Below are 12,804 nucleotides of genomic sequence, written 5' to 3' on the forward strand. Positions count from 1 at the left end.
ATTGAGTAAGATATAAATATAAAAGTAACTTAACTTGCAAACTTGATAACTTGTACATGAAACAAATAAATCCATTCTAACTACATTCCTCAAAACTAATGTAACATTGATAGAATATAACATCAAATCCACATCATGAATTTAAAAGTCAATGAAGACATTGTCATACACACAAGTTCAAATTCATGTATTTGTATTCCAAATTTGTCTAGTTATACATTTTTCTTTTCTACAAAATGGAACTTCATTCCCAACATAGATAATGGAAGTTCATGCCCATGAATGACATTATGGAAATGCCGCCTCGCGATTGATCTAGAAATTGGGTGTATAAGTCACCATCGCCACTCTTGGCACTCCCAAGTGCATTTCCAAAGTGATATTGCTGCAAAAATTCAATAACCAATTAGTTGTAAAATCCAAAATGCATATAATCAATTTCGTTAATTAATGATAAGTTTTTGATCAACTACTCATTCTCACCATGAAGATCTAAGGCAATGGAGAAGACTGCCCTTCCTGGGTAGATGGTGGAGCACTTGGTGATGGATATAGGCATGGTTCAGGGGTGATGGATAAAGGCATGGTGGGAGAAAAACTGGAAAAATGTAGTGGGTTGGGGCGATGATACATCCCCATTGGTTGTACGATAGTGGGAATAACCCTAGGGCGAGCGATCACCCTAGGGGGGGAAATTGGAATGTTAAGGGTGGATGATTGGAACAATGAGAAGGGCGGATGGTTAAAGGGGAGGGGTGGGAATTGGGAAGGGTTTGGGGAGTCGGTTATAGGCATGGGAGAATTTATGAAGGAAAAAGGTGGTGGGTGTGGCCGACAATACATCCCCATTGGTTGTACAATAGGGGGAAGCACCCTCGGGGAGGGAATTGGGATAGTACTGATTGGAGAAGTGTTCCCAATGCTATAGTTTCTTTCATCGACATGCTCATCAAATAATTGGAGTCGACAAGTTGGCCCGTCAACTGTAACAACAAAAAAGTTCATATAGTTATGCCTATGCATTGCAAATGATAGTATATCATATTTCACATGAAAAAATGCATAACATCAAATTTACCATTTTTGTGTATAATAGAATGTTGCACTAACTCAGGCATGTGGTCCACAGTTCTTTGTTGTTGAGAAGACAACTCCAGCCGTTCATTCATGCTCTTTTTTTTTGCACGAACTCGTCCAACCCTTTCAAATTGTAGTTTATCTTTCCGTGCATTTGACTTGTGACCACAACACCTTTTCTTATTGACTGGGCTCAAGAAACTATGTTTTCTCTTGGTAGTGATCTTGGATGGATTTATAGTATTGAAAAACATTTTGTTGTATTCTTGACATACTTTGTCTACCAAGTTGTTTAATGCATATGCCTGTTCCAAATTTGTAGGTGTTATGGATCTCAATTTCTCATGAGTTGATGAGTTAACACGTTTCATCTCATCATCTTCAAATAATGCACTATCTGGTCGTGCATTGGTCGTTTCAACATTATATGAGAAATTATCTAAATCATCATTGCTTGTTTCATTATGATAATTTAGAATGGGAGGAGAATCAAAGCATGGTAGAAGCTCTGTTTGGATTTCTGGGCCCAATATAGGTGACTCATTCAAATCAAATAAAATTCTAGGAATTTCTGTAGTAGGATTAGTGACATTAGGGAATACATTTTCACCCAAGCTAATGTTACTTGCCAACATCTAAACTTTCAATACATGTTTACAGATGTTTCCATTTAAGGCCCACTTGCAATTACAAAAGTGTAGAGTGGAATCTTTATATATGACATTGTACCAAATATCACGAGTATTGTTATTTTGGCTACGAACCCAATAATCGTTGTTACTCTTTTCATCAGGCACACAATCTTCATTTGGGATTTGGTTAGCTCTACACCTGGATGAATTCAACTGTTCCTCAATTTTTCTGGGTCGTACAAAACCAGCTTCTTTTAAACGTTGCATATGATTGTAATATAATACAACCTTTGTCAACAACACATAAATCAACCAATCAACCCGCCTATGGCATGCATTGTTTTTCTCACTTAGGTACCTCTGCTTGATATACCGATGGTAAGACTCAATTGCATTATTTGTATTTTGATTGGAATGTGGAAAATTTCTGTACGCTTTTGCCCACATATCTGTAGAAAGAAATTTATTGGTTATGAATTAATAACTATACATATGACATGCAAAAAAGAGTCATTAAAGCCACTTATAAGAAACTTACATATTTTGTTGTTGGCTAACCAAGTTGCTTTAAAATATTCCAAAAACTTTGTATGGTCACTGAATCCTTCAAATAAATTTTCAACTGCCTTTTTTACAGATTCATCATCTGCACATGTGTGCATGATTTCTCCTAAAGCACGGAAAATTCGGATTTGGTTTTCCCTTCCTTGGACTTTGTTTCCAACATTCTTCAACCATGCACGACGAACATGCCACACACATAATAATATTGTACAGTTGATTGAAGACCTGGAATAACATAATTTTTAGAGAGAATATACATTAAGAATATTTTTATGTCTCTTATAAAAAGAATAAACACATCACCTTAATGCTTCAATTTCAGCAGTAGCATCATCTGTAATGAAGGCTTTAACATGCCAATCTGGTTGCTCTTTCTTCCCAATGGCAAAGAGAGTTGACATCCATTTACAAATATCAACTATAGTATTGCGTGATGATATCACCCAAGCTACTGGAACCCCATTGTGATGTTTGTCGAAGACCATTAAAGTGTAAAGTTGATACTACATTACAAACAAAGTACATAATTATATTTATATAAGATACAAGCATTAAAATGGTGTTGAATAAATGAATTAGATTTAGGGTAATTTTGTACTCACCCCGTACTTATTTGTACCAAATGTTGAATCCATTGAGATCATATTGTTGTGAGAATATTTTAGCATCATTGAACGCATCCACTTTGTCTGTATGCCTATGATAAAAGGGATGTTTTCAGCAAGATCTTGTTTCTGGTAGAAGAAAAAGCTCTCAGCGTGTTCCTTATACCAACATTCTACACTGATTGGATCACTTTGATCTTTAACATACTCTAGCCTTATGGTATCATTGTAAATGTTTAATATATCTTGTCTTGTCATGTATGTATCTCGAGATGTCCCTGTGTATAACTCACCGAATCCATCCTTCACATCAGAGATGAACTTATCCCATATCATTGTAACATTAAAACCTCTTTGGATTAAATGTTGGACAATAGATCGCATATCCCTTGTTAAATGTGGTGCATAACTGAATCTCATAGGCCTACCGATTGCATCTTTTCCATGACAAACAACATTGGATTTATCAATATGCCTACATGCAGTATATATTATTACAGCATCATCTGGTCTAAGTTGAAGTCGCCGCACAATGAAGTGACATTGGCAACCAACTTTAATACTTTCATGTTGATTGTGTTTTTTGTTTTGATCTGAGGATGCACTCATAATTCTGTTGTTGCACTTCGGACCATATGCACACCAATAACTATATATAAAACATTTACAACAAATTAGATATAAAATTTATGCATATTGAAAAGAATTATACATATATTGAAAAAAGATATAAAGACTCACATCATGTACTCCAGATATGTTGAAAAATATGTTTGTCCGATATCCTCTGCTTTTTTACTTCGTTGAGAAGCAAGAAGAAATTGAGTGGGTGCCCGTTCACTCGATTCCTCTCCTCTTATAAAATCATCAAGTCGACAATATGGAATAATTGCAACTTGGTCCCCATTAATCTCTGTCCATGTTAAATCTTCTGCTGAAAATTCAATCATATCCTCTGGGTCTTCAACTTCCAACTCATTAATCCTCTCCCACTTCTTCATTCTTCAAATACCTATAAAAATTGCATCGAAAATAATTTGGTTTGAGTAGATATTATGGTCTTGATTAATGCATATCACTAAGAATAGAAATCACATTTTTAGGTAACTATTTTATACTTTTCAGGTAAACCACTTTGGTAAAGGTAATATTTGGGTCATTAATCAACTTATAGATTTCATACAAATTTAGACTAACCATGGATGACATATGATGTCTTTGTGGAGGTGGTGTCACCATGTTGGTCTCATGGTACAACTTGTGATGAGTGGTTGAGGTGGAAGGGGTCGAAGGGAAATACAATTATAGATTAGTTGGGTTTTATGTTTTTTTAAATCTTAATAAAATGAGATATACTAAAGTAGTGTCTATTGTTATTGATTATGAATTGATATCTATTATTTACTAGTCATCTAATTTATATGGTTGCAGTAGTTTCATTGAACTTTTCTAATCAAACATATTGTTTTTCAAAAACACAAGCTTTGGAAGTAATTTTTTTTACTTTGATATATATTGATATAAACTTTGCGGCTAGTTGTAAGAATTAGAATCCTACTTTTGTCAGTACATTTGATGAACTCGATAGGTTATTTATTTATTCAATATGTGTGTGCTTTTATTAAAATGTGTTAGTTGTATTTCTTTCTCCACTTATAAATAAATGTTAAGAACATTGATTTGGCTCCTAAGACATAAAACTTAATAAACCATAACCGGTTCTATATCATTTGGTAACAAATTTCAAAATCTCAATGACAAATACGTGAATTATTTCCATTTTAGTATAACAAAATTTCCATTTAGATATTAACAAGAGTATTTTCGGAACATATTTCAATTTGTACAAAATAAATTATTTTATGGCCCCTGTGGGGAAATTTAGTTTGTTCAAGTTATGATTGCTTTTAGGTGTCTTCCTTCACTTATGGTGTGAAAAAGTAAGCTCAAATAAACTATGAACAAAAGCTCTTGAAACTTGATGCCCTTTGTTCAAAGTCCCATTGCTAATGAAGTAAAAATGCTTTGGTTAGTAAAAAATATGTGTGGATTATGGACCACTTACTCCTTTACTAATTAAGTTATGTGACTTGTGAAAAATAAAAAAACAAATTAAAAACGATGTCACACTTCGTTTCTCTTAAGAGGCTAGCTATAAACTTTCATTCACAAATATGTAGTGTTCAATTAAATAAACAAAATTATATCTCATCTCACAGCTATTTTCGAAACCAAAATATGAGTAGATATGCATTTTTGAAACCAAAATCATAACAAATTCATATGTAAAATTATGCCAAATTAAATTAAATTAAATTGAAAAATCATGCAACCCAATATAGTTTTGGTAACCAATTTATTTTAACATTGCAAACTAATAAATAGTAACTAATACAAATAAACCAAATTATATAAACAAATATTATTTTGACTCAAAAGTAAATGTAATTAATTTTTTATAGAAAATAATTTATATTCGATAAAATTTAATTATATGTTAAGAAACTCGAACTAATCCATGCTATTGGGCCATTATTCCTTTCAATTAATGATTTTGACTATTTTGAAGAATGTTGAGGTAAAAAAAAAAAAGTCTTACATGATTTGAACAAAACACATGTCAACTTTTAACAACATATTTATTTAATCACGAATCAACCTTCCTTTAAAATCAATTAAAAACTAAAAAACTTCAAAAATAAGTGCACATAGTTAGTATTTTATCGAAATTCCTCAAACATTCTCTGACATATGTGGAGGCAAAAAGAGACAGTGATACCACTTTTCTGAAGAATAATAGCGTTAATAGCGTTAGTAAAGTTAATAGCGTTAATAGCGTTAGTAAAGTTAATAGCGTTAATAGCGTTAGTGATACCCATTATCATTTTATAAACTAGCGTTAATAGCGTTAGTAAAGTTCCGCCATTTCTCTCCTGTCATACAGTATCAAAGTATGAACAACTAATCACATTATTCTGAACTCTGCGGGGAATAGCAAATCCGCCCTTATATTTCGCTAATCCATGCTATTGGGCTATGCGAAATCGTAATGTTAGCAGAATAAGCGTAATGTTAGCAGAATAAACTTACCTGTCAGGGCTGAGAACGCAGCAGTAGGTCTGAGTACGCGGTCGGAGTACGCAGCTTCAGCTCTGAGAAAGACTGGTTTCAAAACGCAGAAATGGATACGTCGATTTCGCCCTTCCACTGTTATTTAAAAGGCGGAATTCATTTATCAGACGGCGGGAAAATTATAAATTGGTAGATACGAGCCGATCCGGTCGTAAATGCCAGCCGCAAATCTATTGGGGTAAGCCGGAAATCTCAGTCGGATCTATACATCAGATCCATTCGCAGCATTGCATTTACTGCCGGAGGATGCCATGGGGGCGGGGTATGGTGCTGCATACGATGGCAAGCCATGAATCCCATGCTATAGGCATAAGATGGGGGTAAGCATTAATGGCCCAATAGCATGGGATCTATTGGTTGCCATATTAGCTACATCCATGAAAAACTCATCCATGTGTAGACAAACCAATTATCTTTTATATATAAATGACTCCCAAGAAAACAAGCATATCAATCTCCATAAGACTAGAATCTAAATAAAGAAAATAATAGTGACTCCTCCCTACCACACAAATTACACTTACTTCACAAATACATTAACCTTTAATAATATCAACTACATTAATTAAATAAATGACTTATTACAACTTTATATTATTATATTATTATACATAACCGCATGAAACATAACATTTTAATATATTAATAGAATAATATTATACAACTTTGTTTTATAATTAAAAAAAGTACATTCAACCACTCACCAAACTCTTATTTTTTAAACATAAAATTTATTAAGATTACTATAGCACACCTATTTAATATTACAGGAAATCCTTGCCAATGAATACTTCCATGATCCATCCATCGGCTATAGCACACAAAATTGAGAAACCTACATTTACCCAATTTACCCGGGTATTCATCCCACATGATCCCCGTACTGAAAGCGGTCATGTCTGGATTGGACTCCAAGTCACTGCCGTTTAAGGATCAAATCAAGCGTTACATTTCAGTAAATTGATGCACTTCTTATCGTTTTGGTCTGAAAGTGGAGTACCAGACGCTTCTCATTCTTCGGATCATCGCATTCGGTGCCAGTACATCTCGGGATCGAGTCATTCATCGATGCAAGTCCTAGTACCGACCAACATCTCTGAGCACACGAAGGATTTTGGTTTGGAGCCCTTGAAGATGTGTCCGGATCCAGAAATTCAATCGGATTGAAGAGCAACCATGGTTGGTGGCGTCCAGGCGGGCATATTGGCAGCCTGCATTGTTCTGTTCCTTCCAATGGGGATGGCGGGGTGGCACCTCAGCCGGAACAGAGTGCTCTTCTTCAGCGCGGCTCTCTTCATAACCTTAGCGGTAGGGGTTCATCTCATGCCCTATTTTCCAAGTATTTCCGATATTTTTTCTTCGTTTACATCATCTCCTAGCGTAGATAAGTCAAATTCCCCAATGCCCTGCGAGTCAGTCCTCCATGAAGTAGACTGGGAGGAGAACAAGGGTTTTGATGATAATAATAGTTCATCGTTCAATGGATCCAGAACATGGCACTGGAATGCTCAGGCTATTGAATCTGGATGTGGGTTTCAAAGATTGAACAGGACCGATACTCTGGATCTCCTCAATGGCTCATGGATTGCCGTTGCCGGGGATTCAGAGGCTCGGTACCTGGTTCTCTCACTGTTAGAACTGATACTGGAATCCACTGAATCCATCTCAAAGAATCTTTTCAAACGACATAGTGATTATGAATTTGTGTTGGAGGAAAGAGGGTTAAAGGTAGATTTTATTTGGGCACCTTTTGCAGTGAATTTAACCAGATTTTTGGGGAATGTTCACCATGGCGGTAGGTATCCTGATGTTCTGGTCATGGGAACAGGACTTTGGCATATGCTTCACGTCACCAATGCTAGTCATTATGGTGAAGCACTGCGGAGACTGCAGAATTCTGTTGTCTCCATCCTGCCTCTGTCTCCACATTTTGGTACCGAAGGGTTTGATGCTGATCATGTTGTGGTTCAGGCATCCCATATGTTCTGGCTTGGCATTCCGACTCTGATTAATGGTATGTTGAACACAGAGGTAAAGAGGCAGAAGATGACCAGAGAGATGTGTGCTGCTTATGCCGAAGAACTCCATAAGAGCAAGCTTTTGCGGTCCACGGGAGGGCCTCTCATGCTGCTTGACATCGAGAGCTTGAGCAGAGGTTGTGGACCCGATTGCACAGATGATGGGATGCATTACAAGGGTGCTGTATATGAAGCTGCTGTGCAGATAATGTTGAATGCTCTTCTGGTCGAGTCCCAACAAGTGAACTTTTGACCTTGTTTGGATGGGGAGTGTGCTTGCCAAATCAGTTTGTTGCAAATTAAAAATTTTGTGCCAATTCAGCGACATTGGATGGCCAAAGTAAATTACTAATTGTCTAACATTCCTTCCGGTCCAGAGATAACCGATTCCTTCTGATTCTTGAAAGAAGGCTTACCCTCTTCACTAGAATAATGTTACCCGCCCTTCACTTTGTTGAACCATTCAATTTTGTTTTATTGATCTCCTCTTAATCAAATCATCGATCATTGTTATCTTTAACGTTCAGCTCCATACGTTTTGATTCCATTTTTATCAGAGCTGCATAGATTCTTTGACCCCTCCATCGACTGCACCTGTGATGTATCATGTGACAACACCCTCCTTCACAATGGAAAATTACCACATCATTGAAGTTGAATTTAGAAGGATTTTCATCCATGTTATACCTACTCTTGTACCCACACCTGCACACAGCAACACATGCAGAACTGATTTTTATTATTTTCTGCTATGTTGTAGTTGATTTCTATGACCATTCAATTCGATGTATTCAACCTCCATTTTATTAAGTGCTAATCTGCCCGTTTTATGCTTCTGCCCATTTTGTTAACTTAAAAGCCCTTGAAATTTGTGTTTCATCAGAAGATATTGTGCATTAAATGTAAGAATAATGATCCATCTATAGTTGGAAAATGACCAAATATCCTAAGCTTGTTATTGAAATCTTCACTGATGTAATGGCTGATGTTAACACATGCTAGTTGGCAGTCTGTTCTGTTTCACGGGGTAGAAAATGATGCCTCAGCAGGCCTTGATCTTGGACTGCCACTTGTGCACATGCTAGCTTATTGCCTGCTAGCTGAAAAACATCTGCTTTGTATATGTTTGTAAGACATAAAGAGAACTGTTGTGGGCTACTGAAAATTGTTTATATTCTCTGTTTGTAACTCATAATTGAAGAGAATGGGAGAAGTGCTTATATTAAACTTGAGGGCCTGAATTTAGTAGCTTCATGATTGAAATGTTGAAGTCGAGCTTAAAAATAATCAGATAGAACAGATTGAATATGAGCAGCGGCAGAAACTGCAGATTAAACCCCTGAAAGACCTAGGATTATGATGGCGTGTACATGTTGCTAGGACAAACAGCAAAGTTCCTATCATGGTGGGTCCATTCTTTGAGTTATCATAAGTTTTTAGGATTTCATTAGTTTTATGGTGATTCGCTTTAGTTTCTTCTCATTTTTTCCGTATGCACATGCTATTGCTTTGGAGTAATGGCCATTTTGTGCATGCCAATGATGTGAAAACATTTTTTCCCATTGATTTTGTCAATTAAACTTCTGTCAAGTTGCTGACAATCCTGCTTGTTGAGATATGAGAATAATTAAAAGTTACAAACATGTCAGGTTGACATGATATAAACTGCTTATGAGGATGCTTTATATATAATACCAAATGAAAATACAGGGAGGGGATTCTTTGTACAAGAATTTATAGGATAAACCAGGTAGGTTCTTTACATAACATGGAGGTCAGTCTGAGTTCAGTTTGTAACTACGAATGACTGTTGGCTTCCAAGGTTGCTCGTTTTCCTCTGAAGGATGTCTAACCAATTAATGCAGTTAAATTATTGCTTTCTGAAAACATGTTTGCTGCTGACATTTTATAAAATACAAATTTTAGCATTGGTGTTCTAGGAAGATTTGTGCTTGGGCAGAAACAGTAGCTGAATCACTCCATATATTTGTTGCACTCTTGGTGTAATGTTTGCAGATCAATCACTGCAAGTGTTTCATGCATCTAGAGGATAAGATGAGTTGACAGTGACCTGATACCCCATTAAGTTCATGTTTTCAGCTACTGGCTTAAAGGTTTTCTTTTGATTAGAGATACAATGAAAGCTGACGTTTTATCTTACACGGATCTGATTTCATTCCTATTAGCACTGATAAAAGCCCCTTTTCATTGTACTTTTTCTTGTACATATTATTGTTATACTTTATATCTTTTCACTGTATAATACCAGCATATATCCATATTAAACCCAGATCTATCAAGTATCAGGTTAAACCCAGATCTATCAAGTATGAGGAGGGATCAAATTTTTTGAGGCATAAAATTTTTAATCATTTAATACGAAGATAATACATGATAGGGAATTAAATGCTAAATAATTTCTATATCTCAAGAAATTTGATCCCTCTTAGTGCTAGATATATTTGTGTTTAAAATGGATTTACATTGGTTATTTTTTTTAGATGTTGTACATACGCAACATCTATGTCATACTGAGCTGTAGAGCACCTGCCTACTCTCGCTGCAATAAAGTCATATTTACTTCAAAAAAAGGTTAGTAGTTTCAAATTTACCATTTGCCCACGGGATGCGATAGGTGGAAGATGATCCTGTATTACACTGCACACCAGATGATAAGATTGAATTATATGAGTGAATTGGCAGTTGGGTAAATTCTTAGGGCATCTGACCCTCACTGACGCTTATGTTGTGATACTCTTCAATTGGAGTTTACTGCTTGTTTTTGTTCTTGGGGCCTAATTCAAAAGCTTGAAAGGCTGGAGAATATCTTGTTCAATTTGAAAGTGGGTCAGATTGGTTTCAATCAGGAGATGCGTGTAGTACTGGCAACTATTTTCTCGTCAAACAACAGAAAATGTTGCTCCATAAAAAACTCTACTGATTTTCGAAGATGTATTTTGGTGGTACGCTTACCCTTAGGTGTACATGCTGACAACAGTGTGTTCTGTGTGATCTATTTTCGAAGTATATTACTCAATTTATTTCCATCTCAGTAATTAGATCAGATGATTGTTTTATTTCTAATCATTTATGATAAATGCAAATTTTGATATACAAAATACCTGTGCTATTTTTCAAATTGTGAGATTATGGTAATGATGAGGGATTGAAGCGTGTCTTAAACTTAATTTGTAGATGGGATTATTCTTTTCTTCAGCCTCTTCTAAAACATATGCAATGGAATGGTGTAAATCTAATTTATACCCTACCATTCAAGCAGCTATGCTGGTTATGCAACTCTTCAACGTAATGCTTTCTTCCTCTTGGCATTGCTTTGTGCAGATTTAAGATACCCGTGAACTTTAAGGTGGTTGTTGATTCATCTTTGCTTTTAATTTTATGTCATAAGCCGAGCTGCTCTGAATTTCTGAATTACATTCCCAAACTTCAAGTGCACATGATACAATCTTTGCTCGCCGTAATGCCGACTTTGCCCAGTAAATCTCACCATCCATTTCTTTGGGCGGGCTGAGGACAGACATCTTCTACGGTACAATGAGGCAATGCAAAATTTACCTGATGCTCGGACCCGGTACTCACGAAGAGAGGATCGAACCTATGTATGGATGGGTTTATAATGCTGACATCAATTGCTAATGCTATTTGTGCAATACTGCTGACATTATGGTACCCAGACGGGGTGTCGTACTGCCTGCCGCAGAAAAAGCAGTCTGGTTCTTTTTTTTCAGGGGAAAAAAATCCTAGATAGTCTGCTTCGTTTTTTCAGAGGAAAAAGCAGTCTGCTTCATGTACTTCATCATTCTCCATTCCTTTGTTGCGTGGGTTATCTAGCATTCAAATTGCCTTGCTTTAATTATGGTCAAATTTTGTTGGAAGTTTAAGTTCCAATCGAGGAGAGAGGAGAGTTTTGTTCATGAAACTCGATTCTTAGGTTTTTGGCCAATTTTAAGATGATTTAGATAGTCTGTTTTCCAAAACATAATCAGAATACATGAAATTTGAGCTCGCCGAAAAAACGTGACTCACCAGAAATGAGGTGATCTGGCCTCATATCAAACATCTGCATTTCATTAATAGTTCAATATTTTCATACTCTTGTAAATTATATAGAATATATGCTTAAAAACAAATATGCAAATGGTTGATTCACATTTATTATAGTTTTTGTTTATAATGTTAGATTTGATTAGAATACAAATTATTACATTGTCTTTTATTATTGTGGTAGTATTTAGTCTCGTTAATGGGACTAGGGTTAGATGTTATTAGAAAATACACGATGTTGTAGGAGATAGCCCCATATGGGATATTGATTCTTCTGTAAATATTACTTACGCTGAAATGATCATTTTGGTCTCGTTTATGGGATTAGGCTTAGATGCTATTAGTAAATTCATGATATTGTAGGAGATAGCTTCACTAATGACCACAAGGGATATTGATTCCCTTCCAAATATTATTTACGTTGAAATGATCATTTTGGTCTTGTAGCAAGGCTTAAAACTACTTTTGATGGGCTGAGTTTATCTTCCCCTTAAGGCTACCCAATATAAAGCACTAACATCTTATTTTAGGAGGTGGTGTAGTTCTCCATGAATAATGATGAGTCTGCCTACATTCATGGATAGTAGAGAGTGACGTTTAACTGATTTATGATAGATATTATCACCTTTGGAATTTTTTTATTATTATGGTAGTGAAATATAATTTTGCCATATACAAAGATGTGTTATGTGGAGGACAACTCCAATTTCA

At 35.7% G+C, this 12,804-nt stretch overlaps 2 protein-coding genes across 2 annotated transcripts; one reads left to right on the forward strand and one right to left on the reverse strand.

Annotated features, from left to right (window-relative positions):
* Window positions 1–1,712: 1,712 nt before the first annotated feature.
* On the reverse strand, window positions 1,713–2,840 carry LOC149235389 (uncharacterized). The gene is made up of 3 exons (XM_089368532.1): window positions 2,577–2,840; window positions 2,248–2,498; window positions 1,713–2,158 (listed from the first exon to the last, which is right to left on the reverse strand). The coding sequence occupies exons 1-3, from the start codon at window positions 2,756–2,758 to the stop codon at window positions 1,713–1,715; spliced, it is 879 nt and encodes a 292-aa protein (XP_089224658.1). The 5' UTR covers window positions 2,759–2,840.
* A 3,963-nt stretch (window positions 2,841–6,803) lies between these two features.
* LOC149235390 (Pmr5/Cas1p GDSL/SGNH-like acyl-esterase family protein) lies at window positions 6,804–9,260 on the forward strand. The gene has a single exon (XM_089372102.1). The coding sequence runs from the start codon at window positions 7,187–7,189 to the stop codon at window positions 8,279–8,281; it is 1,095 nt and encodes a 364-aa protein (XP_089228228.1). The 5' UTR covers window positions 6,804–7,186; the 3' UTR covers window positions 8,282–9,260.
* The last annotated feature ends 3,544 nt before the right edge of the window (window positions 9,261–12,804 follow it).

This window comes from Pinus tabuliformis, chromosome 8, assembly GCF_031772625.1.
Source record: "Pinus tabuliformis cultivar Carrire ecotype Pingquan chromosome 8, CPIR1, whole genome shotgun sequence".
In the NCBI taxonomy this organism is placed as follows: domain Eukaryota; kingdom Viridiplantae; phylum Streptophyta; class Pinopsida; order Pinales; family Pinaceae; genus Pinus; species Pinus tabuliformis.

Coding starts and splice junctions, on each gene's coding strand:
- LOC149235390 (XM_089372102.1), top strand. CDS start 7,187: ATGGTTGGTGGCGTCCAGGCGGGCATATTGGCAGCCTGCATTGTTCTG.
- LOC149235389 (XM_089368532.1), bottom strand. CDS start 2,758: ATGGTCTTCGACAAACATCACAATGGGGTTCCAGTAGCTTGGGTGATA. Junction 2,499..2,576: donor GCTGAAATTGAAGCATTAAG/GTGATGTGTTTA, acceptor ATGTTATTCCAG/GTCTTCAATCAACTGTACAA. Junction 2,159..2,247: donor GTTAGCCAACAACAAAATAT/GTAAGTTTCTTA, acceptor TTCTTTCTACAG/ATATGTGGGCAAAAGCGTAC.